Source organism: Drosophila guanche, unplaced genomic scaffold, assembly GCF_900245975.1.
Source record: "Drosophila guanche unplaced genomic scaffold, DGUA_6, whole genome shotgun sequence".
Taxonomy (NCBI): domain Eukaryota; kingdom Metazoa; phylum Arthropoda; class Insecta; order Diptera; family Drosophilidae; genus Drosophila; species Drosophila guanche.
Genome location: NW_022995751.1, coordinates 5281886 through 5301609, shown reverse-complemented (window position 1 = coordinate 5301609; position 19724 = coordinate 5281886). Strand labels below are relative to the sequence as shown.

General features: G+C 48.7%; 2 protein-coding genes and 1 long non-coding RNA gene across 3 annotated transcripts; all 3 read right to left on the bottom strand.

Moving 5' to 3' along the window:
• Window positions 1-962: 962 nt before the first annotated feature.
• LOC117587472 lies at window positions 963-4949 on the bottom strand. The gene is made up of 5 exons (XR_004574063.1): window positions 3119-4949; window positions 1845-3057; window positions 1466-1779; window positions 1148-1377; window positions 963-1067 (listed from the first exon to the last, which is right to left on the bottom strand). It is a non-coding gene; the product is annotated as an uncharacterized LOC117587472 (long non-coding RNA).
• Window positions 4950-5024: 75 nt separating this feature from the next.
• On the bottom strand, window positions 5025-6653 carry LOC117587156 (glutamate transporter polyphemus). Its single transcript, XM_034277662.1, has 6 exons — window positions 6609-6653; window positions 6502-6546; window positions 6289-6439; window positions 5752-6231; window positions 5504-5682; window positions 5025-5454 (listed from the first exon to the last, which is right to left on the bottom strand). The coding sequence occupies exons 1-6, from the start codon at window positions 6617-6619 to the stop codon at window positions 5025-5027; spliced, it is 1296 nt and encodes a 431-aa protein (XP_034133553.1). The 5' UTR covers window positions 6620-6653.
• A 55-nt stretch (window positions 6654-6708) lies between these two features.
• Window positions 6709-8568, bottom strand: LOC117587107 (proton-coupled amino acid transporter-like protein CG1139). Its single transcript, XM_034277601.1, has 8 exons — window positions 8441-8568; window positions 8313-8369; window positions 8103-8253; window positions 7919-8040; window positions 7638-7864; window positions 7442-7572; window positions 7198-7376; window positions 6709-7140 (listed from the first exon to the last, which is right to left on the bottom strand). The coding sequence occupies exons 1-8, from the start codon at window positions 8563-8565 to the stop codon at window positions 6711-6713; spliced, it is 1422 nt and encodes a 473-aa protein (XP_034133492.1). The 5' UTR covers window positions 8566-8568; the 3' UTR covers window positions 6709-6710.
• Window positions 8569-19724: the final 11156 nt, after the last annotated feature.

Genomic DNA, 19724 nt, shown 5'->3' with positions numbered 1-19724 from the left:
TGAACCCAATCACTGATTGAACATGCGTGGGATGTGTCTGACTTTCTCGCTGCTCCCATCAGAAGCAAATAAGCCACAGTCCATGGTGTGGCAAGTGGCATCTATGATCCTCTGGCCACTTTTGATGACCCATCTGATTAACCTTTTGTCTAGTCATTGACTCGTCGCATAAATCCCCACCGGGCTTCGTTTTCCGATTTGAACTCTCCTGTTCAGCTGCAATTTATGTTTGACTGCTGGCCAAATCGATTCGTTGCGCTTCGATTTCTATGGCCAAGTTTATGGCCATTTCGCTTCCGCTATCCCCTATCCACCTGTGCCCCGGCTTGTGGCAGTGGCAGATTCACTGGCCTGCTGATCGATGCACAGATAAATGGCATTTTATTAGTTGGCTACTTACTTGGCTTACTTGGAGACCGTAAGTCGTGGCAGTACCCGAAAGCACTGAAGAGGCAGTTCAGTCCACCGTCCACCGTCCACCGTCCACGGTCCAGTCCCGTCCAGTCGAGTCGCCCATAGAGCTGGCAGCTTAATGTCAGTGGCACAATGTTTGGGCCATGTTTATTGGGATTAGTTGCTTAAAATTATGACCAATTTGTCGGGGTTCAATGAGATGCAGCATCGGACCCAGCAGCCATCCCATCCACTTTTCCACATTCAAGTCAATTGCATGCAAAAAGCGAACCCCAAGCCCGTAGCTGTGGCTGTGCCAGGGACTCTGTCTCTGACTGTTACTGTGACTCCCATAACCCATAGAAGGCGCTGCTTGCTCACTTATTTTGCGTACATTTTTGGCAACACAAAAATAAAATTAAAGCCTTAAACAGATAATGCGCTATCAACAGAACAGACAGACAGGCAGAGAGGCAGACAGACACAGACACTGCCTGCATTCAATGCAAATCTCAACGAGCCTAGGGGGCTGGTTAATAGAAAATTTATAATGCCAGTCGAGCCATAAATATGCCACATCCACCCACATATTGTGTCGCCCCACAAGCGATACGTACACAGTCCGGTGTCCAGTGTCCAGTGTCCAATCGAGGGGAGCGGAGTGGTGTCCATTGCTGGACACACATTTTGTGTGGGAAATATATAAGAAAAAACGTTGTAATTTGCAGTTGACAAATACGCAAAAACTCCTTACCAGATCCGGGCTCTAGAAATTAACTCATATTGCAGCAAGTTGCAAGTTGCAGGAGGCGCTGGGGAGCAACAGCAGCAACGGCAGCAGGAGCCAGCAGGGGCAGCAGCAGCAGCAGCAGGCCCAAATGATTTATGTCCGCAGTGCGGCCTACGAAAATCTGTGGCAAGCTCCAGTCGAGTTGGAGGAACGGCAGCAAACAATAGCCAGGGGTAGTGGGAGGGTGCGTTGCTCTATAGAGAGACAGAGAGAGAGAGAGAGAGAAAGAGAGGGAGAGTGTTCAGTCCATGGACGGTGGCTTCTCCTTCCTTCATCGCCTACCTGTTGTGGCTGCGCCCCAGGCTGCAATTGTCTGCTTAAAAGCGTTCATTCTGTCCACAATGAAGCCACATAACTTGGCCGCAGTTACTCGTACACGTCTGCCCCTGCCACACTGCCACACTGGCACACGGCTCTCCGCCACCACCACCGCCACTACCATTGGACTTCCTTCGATGTGATGATTTATTGTGGCTGCGCCTGCAGCCTCCAACTGTCCCGTCCTCGCTCTCTGGTGCCCCCTCTTGCAGTTCGCAATTCGCAGTCCTCGTCCCAGCACGGTAGCTGTGTTCCTCCGCAGCAGTCTGTCCGTGCGCCTGGATTGAAACTTTATTTAATAAGTTGATGTTATTTGTTAACTGGCAAAAGGGCTATACTTCACTTTAGTCTACTATCCTCTGAATAGTTCTAATGCTGCGGCAGCTCAGCATGGGCCATAAATCAGCTGGCGGCTCCAGTGGCGTGGGTCGTTGGTTACCCTCAGAGTTCATTAACGAATGCACTTGACCCACAGAGACAGACACAGAGACAGAGACAGAGAGAGGAGAGGTACAGTACGCTCCCTGTTGTACAGCTGCTGGAGTGCTTGATTTCTCGAGTAATTTGTGCGTAGATGCAGCCCGTGTCGATTGCATTGCATTAGAAAGGCAAACAGACGAGAGGCAAGCATCGGGCATGGGGCATGGGGCATGGGGCATGGGGCGGCCTGCCACTTTAATCCGTGCCGCACACAGCACACTTGCTGACAAATTGCTGATAAATAAAGCGAGAGATTTGCAATAATGCCTTTCTAATTTCATGCGTCGCGTCGCCAGAGGCACGGCTCCTCCGCTCCTTGGGCATGCAAAGCGCACAAAAAGCACGGACTACGACTACGACTCCGACTCCGACTCGTACTCGTACTCGGACACACAGCTTGGCCGCTGCATGGAGCATGGCGCCTGCCTCCATTGAGATTGAATCCGACTAGTCTGTGGCTCTGTGCGGCTCTCTGCAGAGTTTTAAACATTTTCCACACGTAATGCGAAAGTTTGAATCATTTGTCCAGTGCACTACGCAGCGATTTTCATTTAAAATTCTTGTCACAGACATGTAATTGCAACGCGCCAACCAACCAAGCAACCAACCAACCAACCAACCAACGACAAACGATTCCAAACTCTGACTCCGACTCAGCTCCAACTTCAATGCAGACCAGAGGCGGATCTATAGGCTATTGACAATGCGTTTGTCAGGCTTGGGCCCCGTCCATGTGCTGCAGCTCTCTGTGTTGACACAGATAAGTGCGTGGCGTGTCGTGTCGTGTCGTGGCGTGGCATGGCAAGGCATGGCATGGCGGCGGCATCGCTCCATCGATGCATCGTGCCAATCGGGCAGCGATAAGTAGCGTTTTATGCATTAATTTTTCCTGCCTCAAAAGAGCATTATTTATTACGCATTAATGCGCTGAATTAACGTTTATTTAATTAATATTAATGCCGCTGATATTATTACTGTTGTTCAATGCTTGTTGCACTTTAATGTTGCAGCCACTTGGTATTTGGCTGGCATTTGTGTCATAGATAGAAGGATTTTGGGTTTTCATTCATTCATGGCTGAAATGTAGAAGAAAACCATGAATTAAGGTAGAATTAAATACTGAAATGATCGACACACCTCGCTCGTACTTCTGTCTGGTGGGTGATCCACAGGTCAAGGCCTTTATCGGTGGTGCCCCTGCCTGTCATCATTCCCTCCCTTCCGCTCGTTGTGTTGTCATTCCACTGACCCTTAAGTTGTGCAAATATTTTAACAAAAATCGAACTCAAATTCCGAGGCGTTGCTTGCTGTTGCTGTTGATCTGAAAATTGAAAACGAAATTGAAAGTAAAGTCGCGAGGCAAATACATCAGAAACACGCTCAAGTACGTAATATATCGAAAAGGAAGCAAATATTTAGAGGACGGGCGAGGGAGTGGCTGATAAGGAGCTGGGCAGCGTGAGTAATCCATCAGTGTCGCAGCAAAACGGGGGCGGAGGTGGCGTTGCAGTACCCTTTGGGCTGCAATAAACCAAATAATTTATAGACCAATCACGTACACTCCGGCACATAGGCACAGGCACACCTCGCACTCGAGCTACACTCGAAACAAGTGGAAAAATCATATTCCAAAACACACACACCAATAACGCATTAGAGACCGGGAGATGGTGCAGAGGGCGCAGCGATTTATAGGATGGCCATGCCAATAGACACCGCACAGCGGGTTGTCGCGTCTCCAAGAATAAGTAGAAGGCATCGGCATCGGCATCGCATCGTCTCATTGCCAATTGATTTATACAAACGGCAAAGCAACGGAACACAAATTGGTTGGCCTCGAGACGAGGCAGCGCTCTTCCTCTCCCCCTTCCTCTCTCTGGAGCTGTAGCTGTAGCTGTGGCTGGGTGTGGGGAGCTACGGGAGATGATTTGTTGCACTTTTGTTGCAATCACAGTCGCCGTTGCAGTTGCATACGCAGAACGCGCTCTCACTCTTCTGCTGCTTAACCTCTTGAACTTCACGCAGGCAACTTCCAGCTGCTGGGAGGGATTCGATGCGTTCCATGGGCTGGCCCAGCACACACACAATTCAGTGGAAATCATTAGGCCAAAAGCTTCCAGCAGAGTCAGAGATTGAATCAGCTTTTCTTTTGGCTTCGATTTGCTTTTGCTTTGGCTTTGCTTTGCATGCTGCCTGCGTAGCTAATTAGAGCCATAAACGTTGGAGTGCCACAGATACGAGTAGATGCCACACCGATGGACACAATCCCCCGGCGGATTTGTACGCGGACATTGGCGGAAAGTGAGATTTGTCGGGAGGCGTTGGCAAAAAATGCAACACACAAATGACTGGCAGACAGGCAAACAAGACCTCGTTGACCGTTTTTGGTCAGAGTGGCATCGGGAATCCGAAACGTTGCAGTGCCATGGGGGCAGCCGATCGGCAAACACCAGTTTATCAAGCCAAAAGACCCAAAACAATAAATTACGCAATCCAACAAATGCTCAACTGCAGTCCATCAATGGCATAATGAGGCAGGCAGGCAGCAGGCAGTGGGCCGGAGACGACTCCGAGGCAAGTCCCAGCGTACAGATGCATTACCATATCGGCATAAATTCCGGAGCACATCGTTAAGTGGGCTGACGAGTGCCACAAAACAGGCTCTTCGAGCGAGAGCAGGTTGCATGCCACATGCCACAAGCCCCATGCCACATGCCGGGCACTGCCCAGGCTGCCCAGACGTCCAGCTTCCAGACTCTTTGGCCACCTAATGAGGGAATTACCGGACCAATGCCGATGCCGATGCCAATGCCAATGCAACAACGTCATCGATAATGGTCTGTGGCTGCCCCCTTGTGACACCTGCAGACACAAGAGCAGCCTTCTGTCTGCCTGCCCACTGCCCTGTGCCCAGTGGGTGGAGTGTTGCACTTGACCTTTAACATGGCGAATGGCGCCGCAGACTACAGCCTACAGCCTACAGCCTACAGCCACCGATGAATGTGTTACAAGTCGAAGGCAGCTCAAACTCTTTAATCATTCTCTACTTGATGCCGCCATACTCCTTGATCATGTCCATGATGGCCAGGATGCAGCCATACACCAGGATCACAGAGCCAACGATGATGATCACAATATTCTTGATGAGCTTCCAGCGCAGTCGGCCGTAGGTGTAGGGCGCCTGATAGTTGAGGCACAAGTCAATGCAGGCCGGAAAGATGAGGTTCAGCAGCGAGATGGTGAATGCCCCAACGAGTGCGAGCAGTGGCCCCAAATTGGGGAATGCCACCGCATTGACGGTGCACACGAGGACAAAGCACAGCCGCACAATGTACTCGACGCCATGCGGATGCTTCAGCTGCTGGTTCCGGTTCAGATAATGATTGATAATGATGTCCACGGTCACATAGCCAGAGAGGGGATAGGTGAGGAAGACGGCCATGCTGATGAATGCCTTGGATACCTGCGCGGGACTATCGGGGATTACTAGGGCCATGAGATTGTGTCGCGATGAGCACTCACATTTCATTATTGGGCAAATCGAGGGTGACACTGCCTTGCACCGTCGCCCCGTAGCGCCAGTACCCCATGATGGCAAAGACCAGATACGAAATGACGACCACAACAGAGGCCAAATTGAGGACACCAAACCAGCTAATGTACTTCTCCGGATGTTCCATCTTGGACTCAATGGCGAGCATCTATTGATTAGAGATTGAAAGGTGATTAGTTCGTTGCCGTATCAAGGATCTCTTTGGTGCTCCACTCACCACTCCCACAGAGCTCACGGAGAACAGAGCAATGCCAAAGAAGAGCGGCAGCTTCGAGGGCTCCCTGAATGCATCACGCTCCGAGATGTGTGGCAGGTTCTGGAACAGATAGTAAAAGATCAGCACAAAGCCCAGATACATCACAATATTGGCGGCCAGATTGAAGGGCACCAAATACTTGAGATGGCGTATGAGAAACAGCGGTATGGAGAGCAAACCCACAAACACAATGAAGATCCACAGGTCGATCAACTTGATATAGTAGTCCGACAGCTGTTTGATATTCACCGACACAAAAACGATGTAAACCACACAAACGCCATAGTGGGAGAAGGCCAGGACACCGTCCACGAGATAGCCCGAAGCCTTGGCACAATAACGACACCACTTCGGGCCCTGATTGAAGGCATATTCCATGGTGTCGGGAAAGTTGCAGTAACCCTGCTGCTGCCGTCGTGCGGATTCCACCATGCAAATGATCTGCAAAAGGAGCAACAGTGCAGAGGGATTGTAGAGTTTTGCTGTGGGTTTACTCACCAGTAAAGTGATGCCATGGATGAGCAATACTGTAATCAGAATAAGCAGTATTGAGCCATTGAGCCAACCCGTGTAGGCAAAGGCCAGCGGCAGCGCCAGGATACCCGTGCCAATGACACACTTTAGCAAGGACACAAAGGCGCCCACATTGCTGTTGGGAGAAGCAGAAATGATGTTTATTAAACTGCCATGGAGAGTGCGAGGATTACTTACGATATTGGCACTTCCACATTGCGATTCTCATAGGGATTGTAGCCACTGCAATTAGAATATTATACCAACAAAAATCAACAGAAATATACACCAAAAACATCCTCTACCTGTCTGCCATTTGATGGTACAAAAATGAAATTTATAGTTTATTTTGTAGAGTAACAAAACAATGTGTTATGATGAATAAAAAATGATATGCTGCTACATTGTCACCTCACTTTGGGATACCCTTCATTGAGTTCCCTCAGCGAAATCACAGTGCCAGTGATGCCGCCACAGAAACCCAGCACCAGGAAGAACAGGGAACGCCAGAGCAGGATCCTGCCATAGCCATAGCCCTTGCTGTACAGCACACACATGTTCACGATGCCCGGAAGGATGAGACCCAATTGGGCGAGGCAGAAGGAGCCCACAAAGGAGAGCAACAGACCAAAGTCCGGATAGCCAATGGCCACCAGCACAGAGGCAATGACGAGGGCACAGCGCACCAGATACTCCACGGCTCGGCCAGAGGCAACATTCTCCTCCAGTCTGGGCTGCATGTAGCCCCGCCAAATGATGTCCACGGTGACGTAGCCCTGCAAGGCGTAGCTGAAGAACATGGCCAGGGCAAACATTCCCATTACACACTGTGGGAGGCTATGGAACAAAGGGAGAAAGGCATGAGGAAACTGTATCTATGTCTCTCCAGCTCACATTTCATTTGCTGGCAGATTGTGCAGTATGGAATTGGCCGTCTCAGTGCCATAATGCCAGTAGCCAAAGAATCCAAACACCGCATAGAAGAGAATCACAAAGATCATGGCACGATTGAGCACACCACAGCAGCCCAGAAAGTTCTCTGGATGACGCATGCTGCGTTGCAGAGCCAAGATCTGGAGGGAAAACAAACACACAAATTAATTGGGCATAGAACTGTATCTTCCAAAGATGATCCTACAACACCCAGAGACTCAATGGCAAACAGCACAGTGCCAAAGAATAAAGGAAACTGCGTCCAGTGCTGTGTGGCCTGCAGTTGCTTCAAGCTGGGCAAATCCTCCAAAAGGTAACACACAATGATGCCAAAGCCTAAGGGGAAAGTGTAACATAACAATTAAGGGAAATAGATATTGCAGAGCTAATCCAACACCCACTGCCGACTATGAGGATATTAGAGATGACAGTAAATGGCAACAAATACTTGAGATTTCGCACAAGAAACGTGAGCATCAGTGGGAGGGTTAGCAGTGCCATATACAGCCGCAGATCCAAGGAATGTAGATAGAGATCCCCCAGAAATTTGAGATTTTTGGCTATAAAAACAATGTAAACACAGTCCACGCCGAAATGATAGGCACACATCAATATGTCCACCAAGTAGCTGAAGAATTGAGTTTTAAATATGAATAAATGCTGCAGGATTCATTGAACTAACCCCAGTGGTTGGCTCATGGATTTCAGCCATGTGGGTCCATCCAGCAGTGCCAATTCCATGGTCTCCCTGTAGCTAAGCACAGCCATTCGATGGCGTCTACACAAACGCTGAATGTCATTCAACTGGGAGACACGGAACTGAGTTAAGAGAAAGGTTAAAGAGAGGCTTCCCTGCCTGTACCCACCAGCACATGCATCGCATACACCACAATGAAGCCAATCAGAACGGTGGCAAGCAAACCCACAGCCCAACCGGCATTGTAGAAGGCTCGTGGCATGGCCAGGCAGCCCGTGCCAAAGGCACACTTGACCAAATTGATGAAGGTCTCCAGATCCCTAGAGAAATGTTAGATTAGAGATCATCAGTGTGGTGGGTGGCTGCTGCTCCGTCTCACGTCATTGTGTTCTCCACATCGGGTCGCAGCAGCTGCGCCTCATAGGCCAAGGGGGAACTTTTTGGGATAGGCCGAGATAAAACTCCATTAGCAGTGGGTTTTATGCTCTATGGATATCTGTAGCTCACCCCAGACTCCTTTCCACCACACCCAAGGCACGCACATGAAAGGGCAGCAGCTTCCGCTTCAGTTCCGGATCCATTCGGATGGCCAGGCGTTGACGACGCCCCCGCTGCTTTCTTTCTGGCTGCATTCGGTTTTGATTTCAGCTTTCAGTTCTTAAAATTGAAATCTTTTAATCAAAAACTGAAATGTTGTTTCAGCGCCAACTATTCTTGCACTCTCTTCGGCTGTCTCTCTCCCCTGTCCAATTATGCAAATGTGTTTGATGAGGCATTGGCTTTCCCTCGGGTTATTTAGTGATCTTCCAGGAAGGGTCTCCTCGCGGTCTCTCTCGGTCTCTGCATCTTGAGATATTAGCATGGCCCAAAGCTATGAACTCTTTCCAGGAAATCAACCGCAGTTGCCTCTTTTCGTTGCGGTTTTCTGTGTGGGGGCGTTCTCTAGGTTGTGGCCAAGGAATTTGCTACCTAAATTATGCCACTGCCTGCAGCATCAATCCCTGCCCTGCCCCTCTCTCTGTGGCGATACAAACTAATTAGTGTGGCTGTGGCTGGGGCATTTCTCAAATGCCACTTGGCCATAAATTCTCTATAAAAAAAAGACACACACACAAACTACAGTTTCTAGTTAAGGCGAGGTCTCTGCCTGGACTCTCTCTCTCTCTGGCTCATTGTGTGGGGCCGCTGAGCCCCCGCTGTGTGCTAGCTGGCTGGCTGGCACCTTCGCCTTTATTTTGCTTTTTTTTTGCCTTTTCCTTTGCCGAATCGAAAATGCAAATTTTCCCAGTGACAAGTACGAATCGAAGGGGGGAGGCCAGAAGTCAATTTGTTAGATTTGTTTGCCATTTTCCCTGCGGATCGCTGGGAACACACCTGTTTGATATTGTAGCCGCCCATTGCTGTGCAAATTGCATTTCAAATGCAAGTCAAAGCACAGAGGGTAAACCTCTAAATGTAGAACCCAAAAGAGTGTGCTGAAAATTTCCCAGTTCTAATTCTAGAACTGTTCTAATTTATTTTAGAATTTATTTAAAATGTACTTTTCGATTTAGGGATAATTTTCCAGTGAAATTCAACTGTCGTCTGCAGTTTCCTTGCGCCTGTGCGTAATGGTGGTGCTGTCCACATCCTCCTGCGGCTGATCCTTGTCGCCCCAACCCCACACGGGATGTGTGCCATCGCATTGTTCGCCCTGAAGGTGCTATGTGCCCACAGGCGATGTGCGCCGCCGGATATCCCTATGATGGTCAGCACCAGCGCTGCCGGAAACAGCAGAAATGAAACTCTGCCACAACCCATGGAGGATCGTAAAGAGCGTATTATTCAGCCACGCCAGCTCCAGCTTGTGATTCGGATCGGGTCCGCTCTTCTTCAGAGCTTGCATCACGCTCGTTGTGGCATTCTGGTGGACTACTAAACTGGGCCGCAGCTGCCCATCACACATCTACTTATAACCAATTGATATTCAACATGGAAATTTGCAATGTTTTGCCGGACATCGTAAGGGCAAGGCATTCGGAGAACCCGGACCTAGGTCCGGGGTGGTAGTAGCCGACCATCCCCAGTTCCCATAAATTGTAAATGTGAAATACTAAATGCTAAACTATGCGCATAGATGTTGCACGTGATTGCAACGGTGACTCTCAGTGAGTTGCAGTTAGATGCCAGTCGACAGTGGAGAGTGGAGAGTCGAGAGTCGAGAGTCGAGAGTCGAGAGTCGACAGTGGTGGCGCATCATTAAAGTGCTGCAGACAAATGGCCGCGCGGCATGTGCGGCACATGTCAAGAGAAGGCAACAGCAGCACACAGCAAGCAGCGGCAACAGGTGAAAATCTGGCTGGAATTCTGATTATCTGCAGCTTCTGGTTGCTGGCTGGCTGGCTGGCTGTTGGTTGACTGCGGTGATTGGCAGCAAACTGTTGCTGCTGTCGCTGCTGCTGCTGCTGCTGCTGCAACTTAAACTGTAACTTTCAACGATTTGTCGTCAGTGTCTTCTCTCTGCCGTCTTCTCTCGTCTGTGTGCCACTTTGATGTTTGGCCACAAAACGTGGAGCGCAACATGCGCATAATTACGTTTTCAGTCAGGCTACATGGGGTGCAACATTCCTTGACCAGCACAGCCATCCCTCTGGCTCCCTCCTCTCGCATCGTGTGCCACGCCCTCAATTCAATTTACAGCCGGAAGTGTGGGTGTATACTTATTTGATATACATTCATTCATTCCTCTTGTGTATGCTGTGTTGTCTGTGTATGCCAATGCCTTGTTCTTGCTCTTGTTTCTCCTTGTTCGATGTTCGCGCAACTCATTTGCTGCTTCATAAATCAGCAATCGCGCAGCGGCAGTCGCCGCCGCCTCAAAACTCCCGCATAAAAAAACAAAACTCCTGTATGAAAAACGCATTTAATGATTGGGGAACAACAGCAGCCGCAGCCGCAGCAGCAGCAGAGGAGCAACACAGCGGCAACAACTACATAATAGGCCGCATCTTGAGGCAGCAGCAAAAAGTGGGAGGATGCAGTGAATTCTTACCCCTCTCACACTCGCTCTTGCTGGCTGATACCCTTGCTCTGGGAGTGCGATGGGTAGTCACAGTCGTTTGGCAATGCAACAACAATTGCTGGTGCATATTCCCTGACTGATCGCTCGCAAAAGTAACTTTTCTGTTGTTATTTTCTTCAATTTCTTCTTAAATACGAGTACATTTTGGTGATATTCCCATGGACGGGCATGCACTTTCACAGTTTTTCTTATAGCTTCCGCCTGGAATTAGTTTTCCTATGGAAATCTTCATCAAAAGCTGTATATATCCACACAATTCGAGTCATCTAAGAATGTTCTTTACCCATGAAAGCAAAGCCAGCTGTCCGTTATGTAGAAACTTGCAATCAAACTCTGCCACAAGGGTATCAACACATTCGTTAACTTAATTCTCTCACTTTTAATGCCATTTGTTGCTGCCACTGCCACTGCCAGTGCCGCTGTTGTCGGGCCGTTTGCCTTTTTGGGGCCCGTGAGGCATTCGCCTAAGCGGCAGGTTCCTGTCTCCGTCTGCGCCCCATCCAGGGAGGAGACGACGACGACGACGACGACGACGACGTTGACTGCATTTTTAAGCGCGCTCTGCGCATAAAATAAAGCCAGATTGCAGGCATCGCTTGCCTTGGGGGCATCATCCTACCACCGTCTACCCCCCACTACACACCATGCCCCAACCGGTGGCTTGCAAGATCTTGAATGGAAGCAAAGAGTAAAAGTGCAGGATGCTTTGTAGAGAGTCCTGCCCGGCCTGCACGCCCCCTCCTTTCGGAAGAGCTTCTGCAGAAACAGCAGCTAATTTTCGTTGGGGCAGCAAAAACGTTAAAAAAAAAGAGCAGCAGGGGAGCGGGGGTAGAGAGATCTTGGAGCGATAATGATGCAAGGTTAATCATTAGCCTGGAACGTGTATTATGCGATTATTAGTTGGGTTGCAAGCACCGGCACCGGCCCCGGCAGCAGCGAGGAGTAAAGTTGCACCACAATCTGCCCTCCTGCCACGAGCATCGATCGACTTGCAGCTTCGATTGGGGATTACATTCTTCTTTCTCTTCCTCCTTGTCTGCCTCTTCCTCTTCCTCTTCTCGTGCTTTTTTTGGTGGGCGTTTGCTCTGATTTTTTTGTTGCTGTTATTTTCGCGGTAATTTCCAATTTCCGTTGCAATCTGTTGGGGATCTGTGGACCGATGCACAGGCGGATTGTGGATTGTGGATTGGGTTTGGGTTTGGACTTCTTCTATATGCAACATGCCGCCAATTTGTCAACGCGGAGCAACATGTTGTGCTTGCTGCATGCGGCATGTAAGTTGTCAGCGTTTTTATTTAAGAATCAATTGCCGCCCCAACAGCAGCAGCCAGCAGCCAGCAGAAGTTGCCTTGGAAAAATCTTTTTGCGCTGGAAATTCGATATTTCCCGATGCCCCCCACAAGTGGAGTAGCCTGAAGGCGGCCTTGAAAAGCAAATAGTTGGCCGCAGAATTGTAAATGAGGTGCCCAGCCCTGTCCGGCCCTGCCACACACTGTTGCCTGCTTGGCCTGTTGCCTGTGTGTAGTACACACATATTTTGAGGTAAAAACGCTCGCACAACTGACATGCAACATGATTTTGTAGGCGTGCAACATGCGCATGCGCAACAGCCGCAGCTTTATCAGATTCTGCAGAGGCTCTGGCTCAAGCTCAGGCCGAGGCTTGTTTTTGTTGCCGCATGTTGTCGACTGTCAATTGTTTTGTGGGCGTTGCAGCCAGCAGCAAACCAGCAACAATAGTCGCAACCCGCGAGTCGCCACAACAGTCTACAGGCTGGCTGGCTATAGACTTTTGGAGGCTATATCAATGTCAACAGCATTATCACACCGCGCTGTCAATATGCAAATGCATAGAGCAGACAACAGACAACAGACAACAGAGTCACAGCAGCAGCAGCAAAAACCCACCAAGCACTTGCCACAGAGTACACCAGCAAACGTTTGTCTCTCCTGCCCTGCAGACTCCTGCTTCTCTCCTGCGGACTATGTGACACTCGTTAACACGCAGCGAAAATGCGCGAAATGCGATATTTCACACGATTTATGCGACGAAAAGTTGCAACTTAGTGAGGTTGGGGGCAGCAGCAGCAGCAGCAGCAGCTGCAGCTGCAGCCAGAGGACCACACGCATTGCTGCAGGGCTCATGGGAAAGGGAGTTGCCTGAAGCTTGGAACATCCCACTTAAGGTGTAGCAAAATGATTAGACGGAAGAACTGGCTCTGCCACAAATAGTCGTAGTAGTTGCTGCTGCTGCTGCTGTTGCTGGCCACAGCTAATGGGGCATGTTGCTGGCTGGCTTGCTAATTTGACAGAAAGACTTGCAGCAGCAATGATTTATGCGCTGCCAATTGGTTGTGGCAACATTCTGCCCATATACATAATTGAAATGTAATAAATTCTGCTGGTGCTGCCGCAGCTTTTCGTGCACAATTAGTAGCGGCAGCTATCAGCATTCAGTGGCAGTCACCAACGACAATTGCTGGCTCCTCTCTCGTTGCTTGATTATTAACTAAATAATAATCATAGAGCCAGCGAGCAGCAGTTGGCAGTTGCAGTTACGGTGTGGCAGGCTCTGCCTTTGGGTTTTACAAGTTGTAAAGTGCGAAATCAACACGCTTCATGCCACAAAACTACAGATCGCTGGACAGCGTCTGGCCATCGGTGTCCGGCCACTCTGTGTTAGTTGTCAACACAAATGGCAATCGGCGTTGATAAATTGTTGCAGCCTTGGGCCAATTATAACCGTGTTTGGGCCTAAGGCTGCATATAGCTGCCACATGCCACATGCCTCATGCCTCACGGCCACTACTCGCTTGCCTCTTGCTCGAGTCTGCACTCTCCTCTCTGCTGTCTGTGTTTTGCTCTCTGGTATGCAGATATCCCATCTATCCACAAGCTTCCTGCGAAGCCCCGCAACAGGCCTCCTTCCGGTGGCCAAACCCTCGTGTGGGTGCAACATTGTGTAGCAAGCGAAGAAGAAGCCGCCACCGATATGTGTAATTCAATACCCGGATCAATCTCCGCTTTCAGCAACTCTTTCAAACTTTGTTCTTTCGTGTCTTTCGTGTCGTTGCTCTTTAAATAATTTGTCTGCCACACACAGCAGAGAAGGATCGACAAAAAAAAGGGCGCCAAATGAGGCCACGTGCTACAAATTGCAGTGATTTCAGGAGCAAGGAAGAAAAGGAAGCAGCAGCAGCGGCAGCAACTGAAACAGGAGCTCAAAACACCCCCGCGCAACCAGCACCTGAGATTTATCGAAGGTTTCCTCAGCCTTAGGGGCATCCTTTGCAGTTTCTGAAATCTCAGCTGTTCCTCTTGGCGCGAGCTCTTTCTCTCTCTCTCTGTCTCTTTCACTCTGCCCCCACTGCCACATTTTTGTTATTATTATCCACGGCCCGGTGTGTTTCTGCCATACAATAACATCCAAAATTTCCTACCTTTCGTTTGCTACCTTTTACCTACTCCTCCTCGTTCCCTGTCGCACGTCTTGCAGCAGCACCTTTGATGCTCTCAGATTTGTCCCCTTGCATCCCTTAGAGCGTAGAGTTCTTTGCTGTTGAGGCGCACCCGCATGTGTCACTCGAATGTTGCATATTTGTATGCAACGCTAATGACATCAGAAACAGATCGAATCGCGAGGGGATAAGTATATGCGATTGTGGTATGGCATAGAGAAGACTTTTTCAAGGGGAAGGAAATTGATTTCGTAGCGGAATTGCAAGGGGGAAGTGCCTTTGAGTGCTAGAAGGGAGAGGCCCAGAAGGAAGAGTCCTAGAAGATACAGTGAAAAGATTGAGGAAGGGAACTATAATTTTCAGATACTTTTTGCTCTCAACAGAACCTCCCAAACTGCGAGAAGTGCTCCCTTTTTGGACAAATATTTCTGCATGCATTTCTCCACCTACAAGCAGCTCCTTCGCTTCGTTGGCTCTGGGTTTCTGCGCTGACTGCTGCTGGGATTATTGACCTCTTGGGCAAACAAGCAATACCTTTGTTTGCGCTGCAGATGAGCCAGCCAGCTGTTGTGCAGCAGCAGAGGCATGAGCAGATCGACTTAAGAAGTTGTTGGCGCGAAAAAACAGAAGTCGGCCTCGTGGAAAATCTGTGATAGGGAACAGCTGACAGGGCAGAGTCTGCACGAGCCAAAGGCGAGAGGGAAAAGGATCTACGAATGTTTGCGGTTAACCAATGGAAAAGCGGAAAAAGGTGTCAGAAATGAAGCAGCAGCAGCAGCCATCTGTGTGGGTAATTTCTAGTTTTAATTGCAATTGCAATTAGGAAAGAGTGCTGGAGGAGGGGAGGGGCATGAACAAGTGCAAGCCACGACTGCTGACATATGCGAGACGCCACACAGCAGACCAAGGAGCGGTGTGGCATTGCGTGAGCTCTCCATGCCTCTATTATCGCCAGACGCTGAAAAACTTGCCCCAGAATCAGCAGCAGCAGCAGCAGCGGCAGCCGATTAGATTGGAGGCGTAGCAGGATGAGGATGCAACAGCAGCAGGAGGAGGTGGAGTATTTGGATGCCACTAACTACCGTTAGGCGGAGGCAGAGACACAAAGCAGAGACACAACACGAGACACGTCGAAAAGAAACATTTAAAGAAATTCAAATGAATTCGTTTTCGGTTGTTGTTTTTTTTTTTTGGCATATGCCATGCCCCGCGGCCAGCCATCCGCCCACTTAAATTGCGTGCCATGCTGAAAGCATTCATTTTGCACGAGGAGAGCCCTGAGATGTGTGTGGATGCCACTGGGAGATGCGATGCTGCTGCGGCAAACTACAATTAAATTTGCATTTGTATGATTCCCGCTGCCACAGCCATTTGTGGCTGCTACAGCCAGCTTGATGCCGCGGGTGAAATACCTTGGCGTAGGAAACATTTATCACTGCTATGGGGGCTACAGCCACAGTCATTCGCCACCGCCACCGCCACCGCCTCCTCCGACGCTGGACACTGGCCGAGGGACTCAAAACGAAACGCACAATAAAACTAAAACGTTTATAATTTCATATGAATTTCAGAGGCAGAGACAGAGACAGAGACAGAGGCAGCGGAGAGCCTGCAACTATTAGCTGTGGCATGCAATTGCCAGCCTCAAAGAGACAGACAGTCGAGGGCCAAAACTTAATCACAGGTTGGGCAGAGACGCAACTCAATGGCCTAAACGAAAATGCTTAAATTTAATGACATAAATATATACAGAGAGGGAAAGAGAAAGAGAAAGAGAAAAAGAGAGAATCAGAGAGGAGAATGGAGACGTTCAGCGGGTGTTGCCGGCTGCCTCTTCCTCCTCTAAATCTATTTATCATTGTGTCACGCGGCTGCTGGGAATATCTTACAGCTGTCCTTGTCCTTTTTGGGAAAACGAGTTATGAGAACCCCAACCCACCGCCAGCACCACCCCTTGAGTTGCTTTCCTCAAGGAAACTGCGCACTTAAGTTGCGCCTCTGAGCCTTCCTGCCTGCCTACGATCCCGTTCTACGACGCTGATCCTACGCCACCCCAAAAAATGAACAGGATTGACAAGCAACCAACAGAACGGAACGGCTGCTCCTTTGCTGCGGTTCTCAGTACTCCTTCCGCCACCCCAAAATCCAGCCCTGGGACCATCTTCCTCCCTCTGCGACACCGAAACAAAAAAGGCGCACAAAAGGAAGGTACCGCAAGGAGCAGCAGCAGCAGGAGGAGACAACGAAACGAATGCCGCCGCAGCTGCTTCAATTTGTATCTATAACTTTTTTTTTGTTATTGCTGCGCAATTTGGGAATTTCTGGAGAGGACACAGAAAAAAAAGCTTTGCAGCTGCCGCTGGGAAAATTCTCAAAAGAGCTTCTTTAGCTGTGATTTTGTTATTGTGTAAACCCTAGGGAAATGGAGGATGGAGAGCATATTTAATCCGCGCATAAGCGGCATGCTACATCATCATTAGAGGCAGCCAGAAGCTGCGCCTTTTGGTTGCAAGTTTGCTGCCTAAGTCTTTCCATTTTCAATGTTGCTGTGTGGCATAAATTATGTACATATACGCCTTAAGGCGACTCCCACAGCTACCTTTTGCCACTTGGCATAACATTAACTGTTTATTCGAATAAAAATTAAACCATTAAATGCTCAAAGGGAGAGGGCAGGCGAGTGCCCATTCGAGTGGAGAAATGAGCTTAAAATCATAAACGAAACACACACGACGGCAGCAGCAGTCCGACCAACAATAACAAACAAGAAAACAAAACTGAAGCGTTTCAATCGATGAATAATATATACGAGAGAGCAAACGTTTCTGCCTTCTACCAATAAAAATATAACAATCATGCGATCAAAAAATATCTTTCACAAAACACTCACATGAATACCTTTCTGGATGATGATCAAACCATTCACCTGTTCAAAGTGTGGGAAACCATAGAAAGACAGTCAAAGTCAGTGCCAGAGCAGCATGGGCCACAGCCAAGAGTCGCTGCCAAAAGCATCTAAAAAGGTTGAAAAAAAAGGAAAGAAAACGTTGAAAATTCAAATTAGCCCGAGAGACTCGTAAATAAAAGATATTATAGCCAATCGAGCAATAAAACCAGTTAATCTCTAAATGTGGCCGCGTAGAGTCGAAGAGTTGAAGAGTCTTTGGGCCACAATCCCAATCCCAATCCCAGTCCTCATCTCAATCTTAATCTGTAGCTGTAGCTGTAGCTGGGTGTAGTCGTCTGGTGGCACTGGAGAGACTCCATCAAGCTCTCATCAAAGTGGTTCGGCCTACATCTGGAAGCTGACTCTGAGGTTTTACGAGGCAACGCTGCCTGCAGAGTCACAGACTCTCAGGCGGGTGTAGGATAGGTTGTTCCTTCCAGCAACAGCAACAGCAACAGCAACAGCTTCTGCTTCTACTTCAGATTCTACGATCATCGTTCTGCCACAAACAAACGAGTGGCAATCAAATCAATTTTATGCTGCTGTTGCAGCATGTTTTTTTATGGCATTTCTAACACACAAACCACACGATAGCCTCCATTCATTCATTCATTCTTTGGGGCCCTGCTCCATTCATGCGTTGGGACACCCCACTGCATGCCAACTGGCAGCCGCAGACCGGAAGCGGGCAAGAGAGCAGAGAGAGAGAGAGAGGGTGGCCATCGATTACCAACAACTTAAAGCTCTCTCGCCGCAAAATGTTGCATTGGGATTGGGTTATTAAGCCATTTAAGCTACGTGAGAAAATGCTGGAAAAGCCAGTCAGTCAGTCAGCCATCGGTTTCTGCAGCGGATGCTGCTGCCGATTGGAAAAATCTTTGCCAGAACCAACAACAGGCAGTACAGAGGAGGCTCGAGTAAAGTGATTTAATTTAATGACTGCCACTAAACATTTACCCAACGAACAGCAAAATCAATTAAACCCAAACGGGGGAGGGAGAACGCACGCCCCACAGCCCTCGAGACGAATGTCGTTAAAGTTTTCTCTTTCTTTTTCTTTTTGCCAGTCGGCGACCTTCCTCTTCCGTTCTTTCAAGTGAGAGATTTTCATTAAGACAACAAAACAGTTTTTGGCTTTTAGTTTTTGCTTCTTTTTGTGAATGAAATGAATCCCCCACACACAACCCAAAAGAAACTGCTGTGTCTGCCGCAACGCTGTAGGTAAATCATTTGTAGATTTGTCTGCCACTTCCAGCAGCAGATCTTCTGCTAAAGATTTCTGGGGCGTGCGCGTGATTTAAGCTTCATGTTTTGGTAGTCGTTTGCTTGTCTGTTGGCAGGGCAGAGCTTGAATGTTGTGTCTTTTGTTGTGTGTTGGAGGAAGTGCAAAGTACTTTGATAAGATCTTGGCTCCCTCAAAAAAAAACAGACTTGAGTGAAAAATGAGCAGCAAGAAAACGCTTAATTGCTTCCCTCAATCTAAAGAATACAGGAAAGGGGAGCTGAGGTTATGATAGATGACTAAAACAAGCTTCTAAAAGCTGTTGCTGCATACTTTTGGGCCAATAAACCTTGCCTAATAGCTGCAATTACAATTGCTTTGATTGAGGGTTTGGCTTTGCATTCATCCCATCCACTGGCATCCATCGTCAATCAATCAATGTGTGAAGAGCAAAAGATTGATTGACTCTCCAGCTTTTCGCTCTCTCTCCACATTTAAGTTCTCAGCTGAAATTTCAGCTTTATTTCAGTTTTAGTTTTGGTTAGCCCATAAATCCGCTGACTTCTTAACTGTGTTTCTCGCTCTCCGTCTCCGTGCAGCTGTGGCAAATAAATCTCCAAGCCTTACACGTGTCTCCTCCAGCTGGAGAGGAATCTTATCCGTGGGAATCTCACTTTATCTCTCTCTCTCTCTCTGTGCGCCTCTGAGGCGCATGCAAATTAGATTTTCTTGCTTTTAATTGGCGCCTGACACCGGGAGGAGCTGCTGCTCTAATCTTCTGGCTGGCGTCACCTCCATGTCATTCACTTTTATGGTTATTGCCGCAGTGGCAGTGTCAGTGTCAGTTGCAGCAGTTGCTGTTGCAGTTGCACATGCAAATTTTGCGTGCGCTTAATTGAAAATTGTGTGTTCGTTACGGCTTCGATTCTAATGAATGGAAAAGCCAAAGACGACGACGACAGCCACGCAGTTTTTTGCCGCTGGCTGTCGCCCTCCCATTGCGTTGCCAGGGCCATCATTAGGGCCAAAAGGGAAGAGGGGGAAATTGAAGAATCAGAGCTGAGGAATGGAAGGAGGAGTAGTGGTAATCGCAGCACAAGAAAT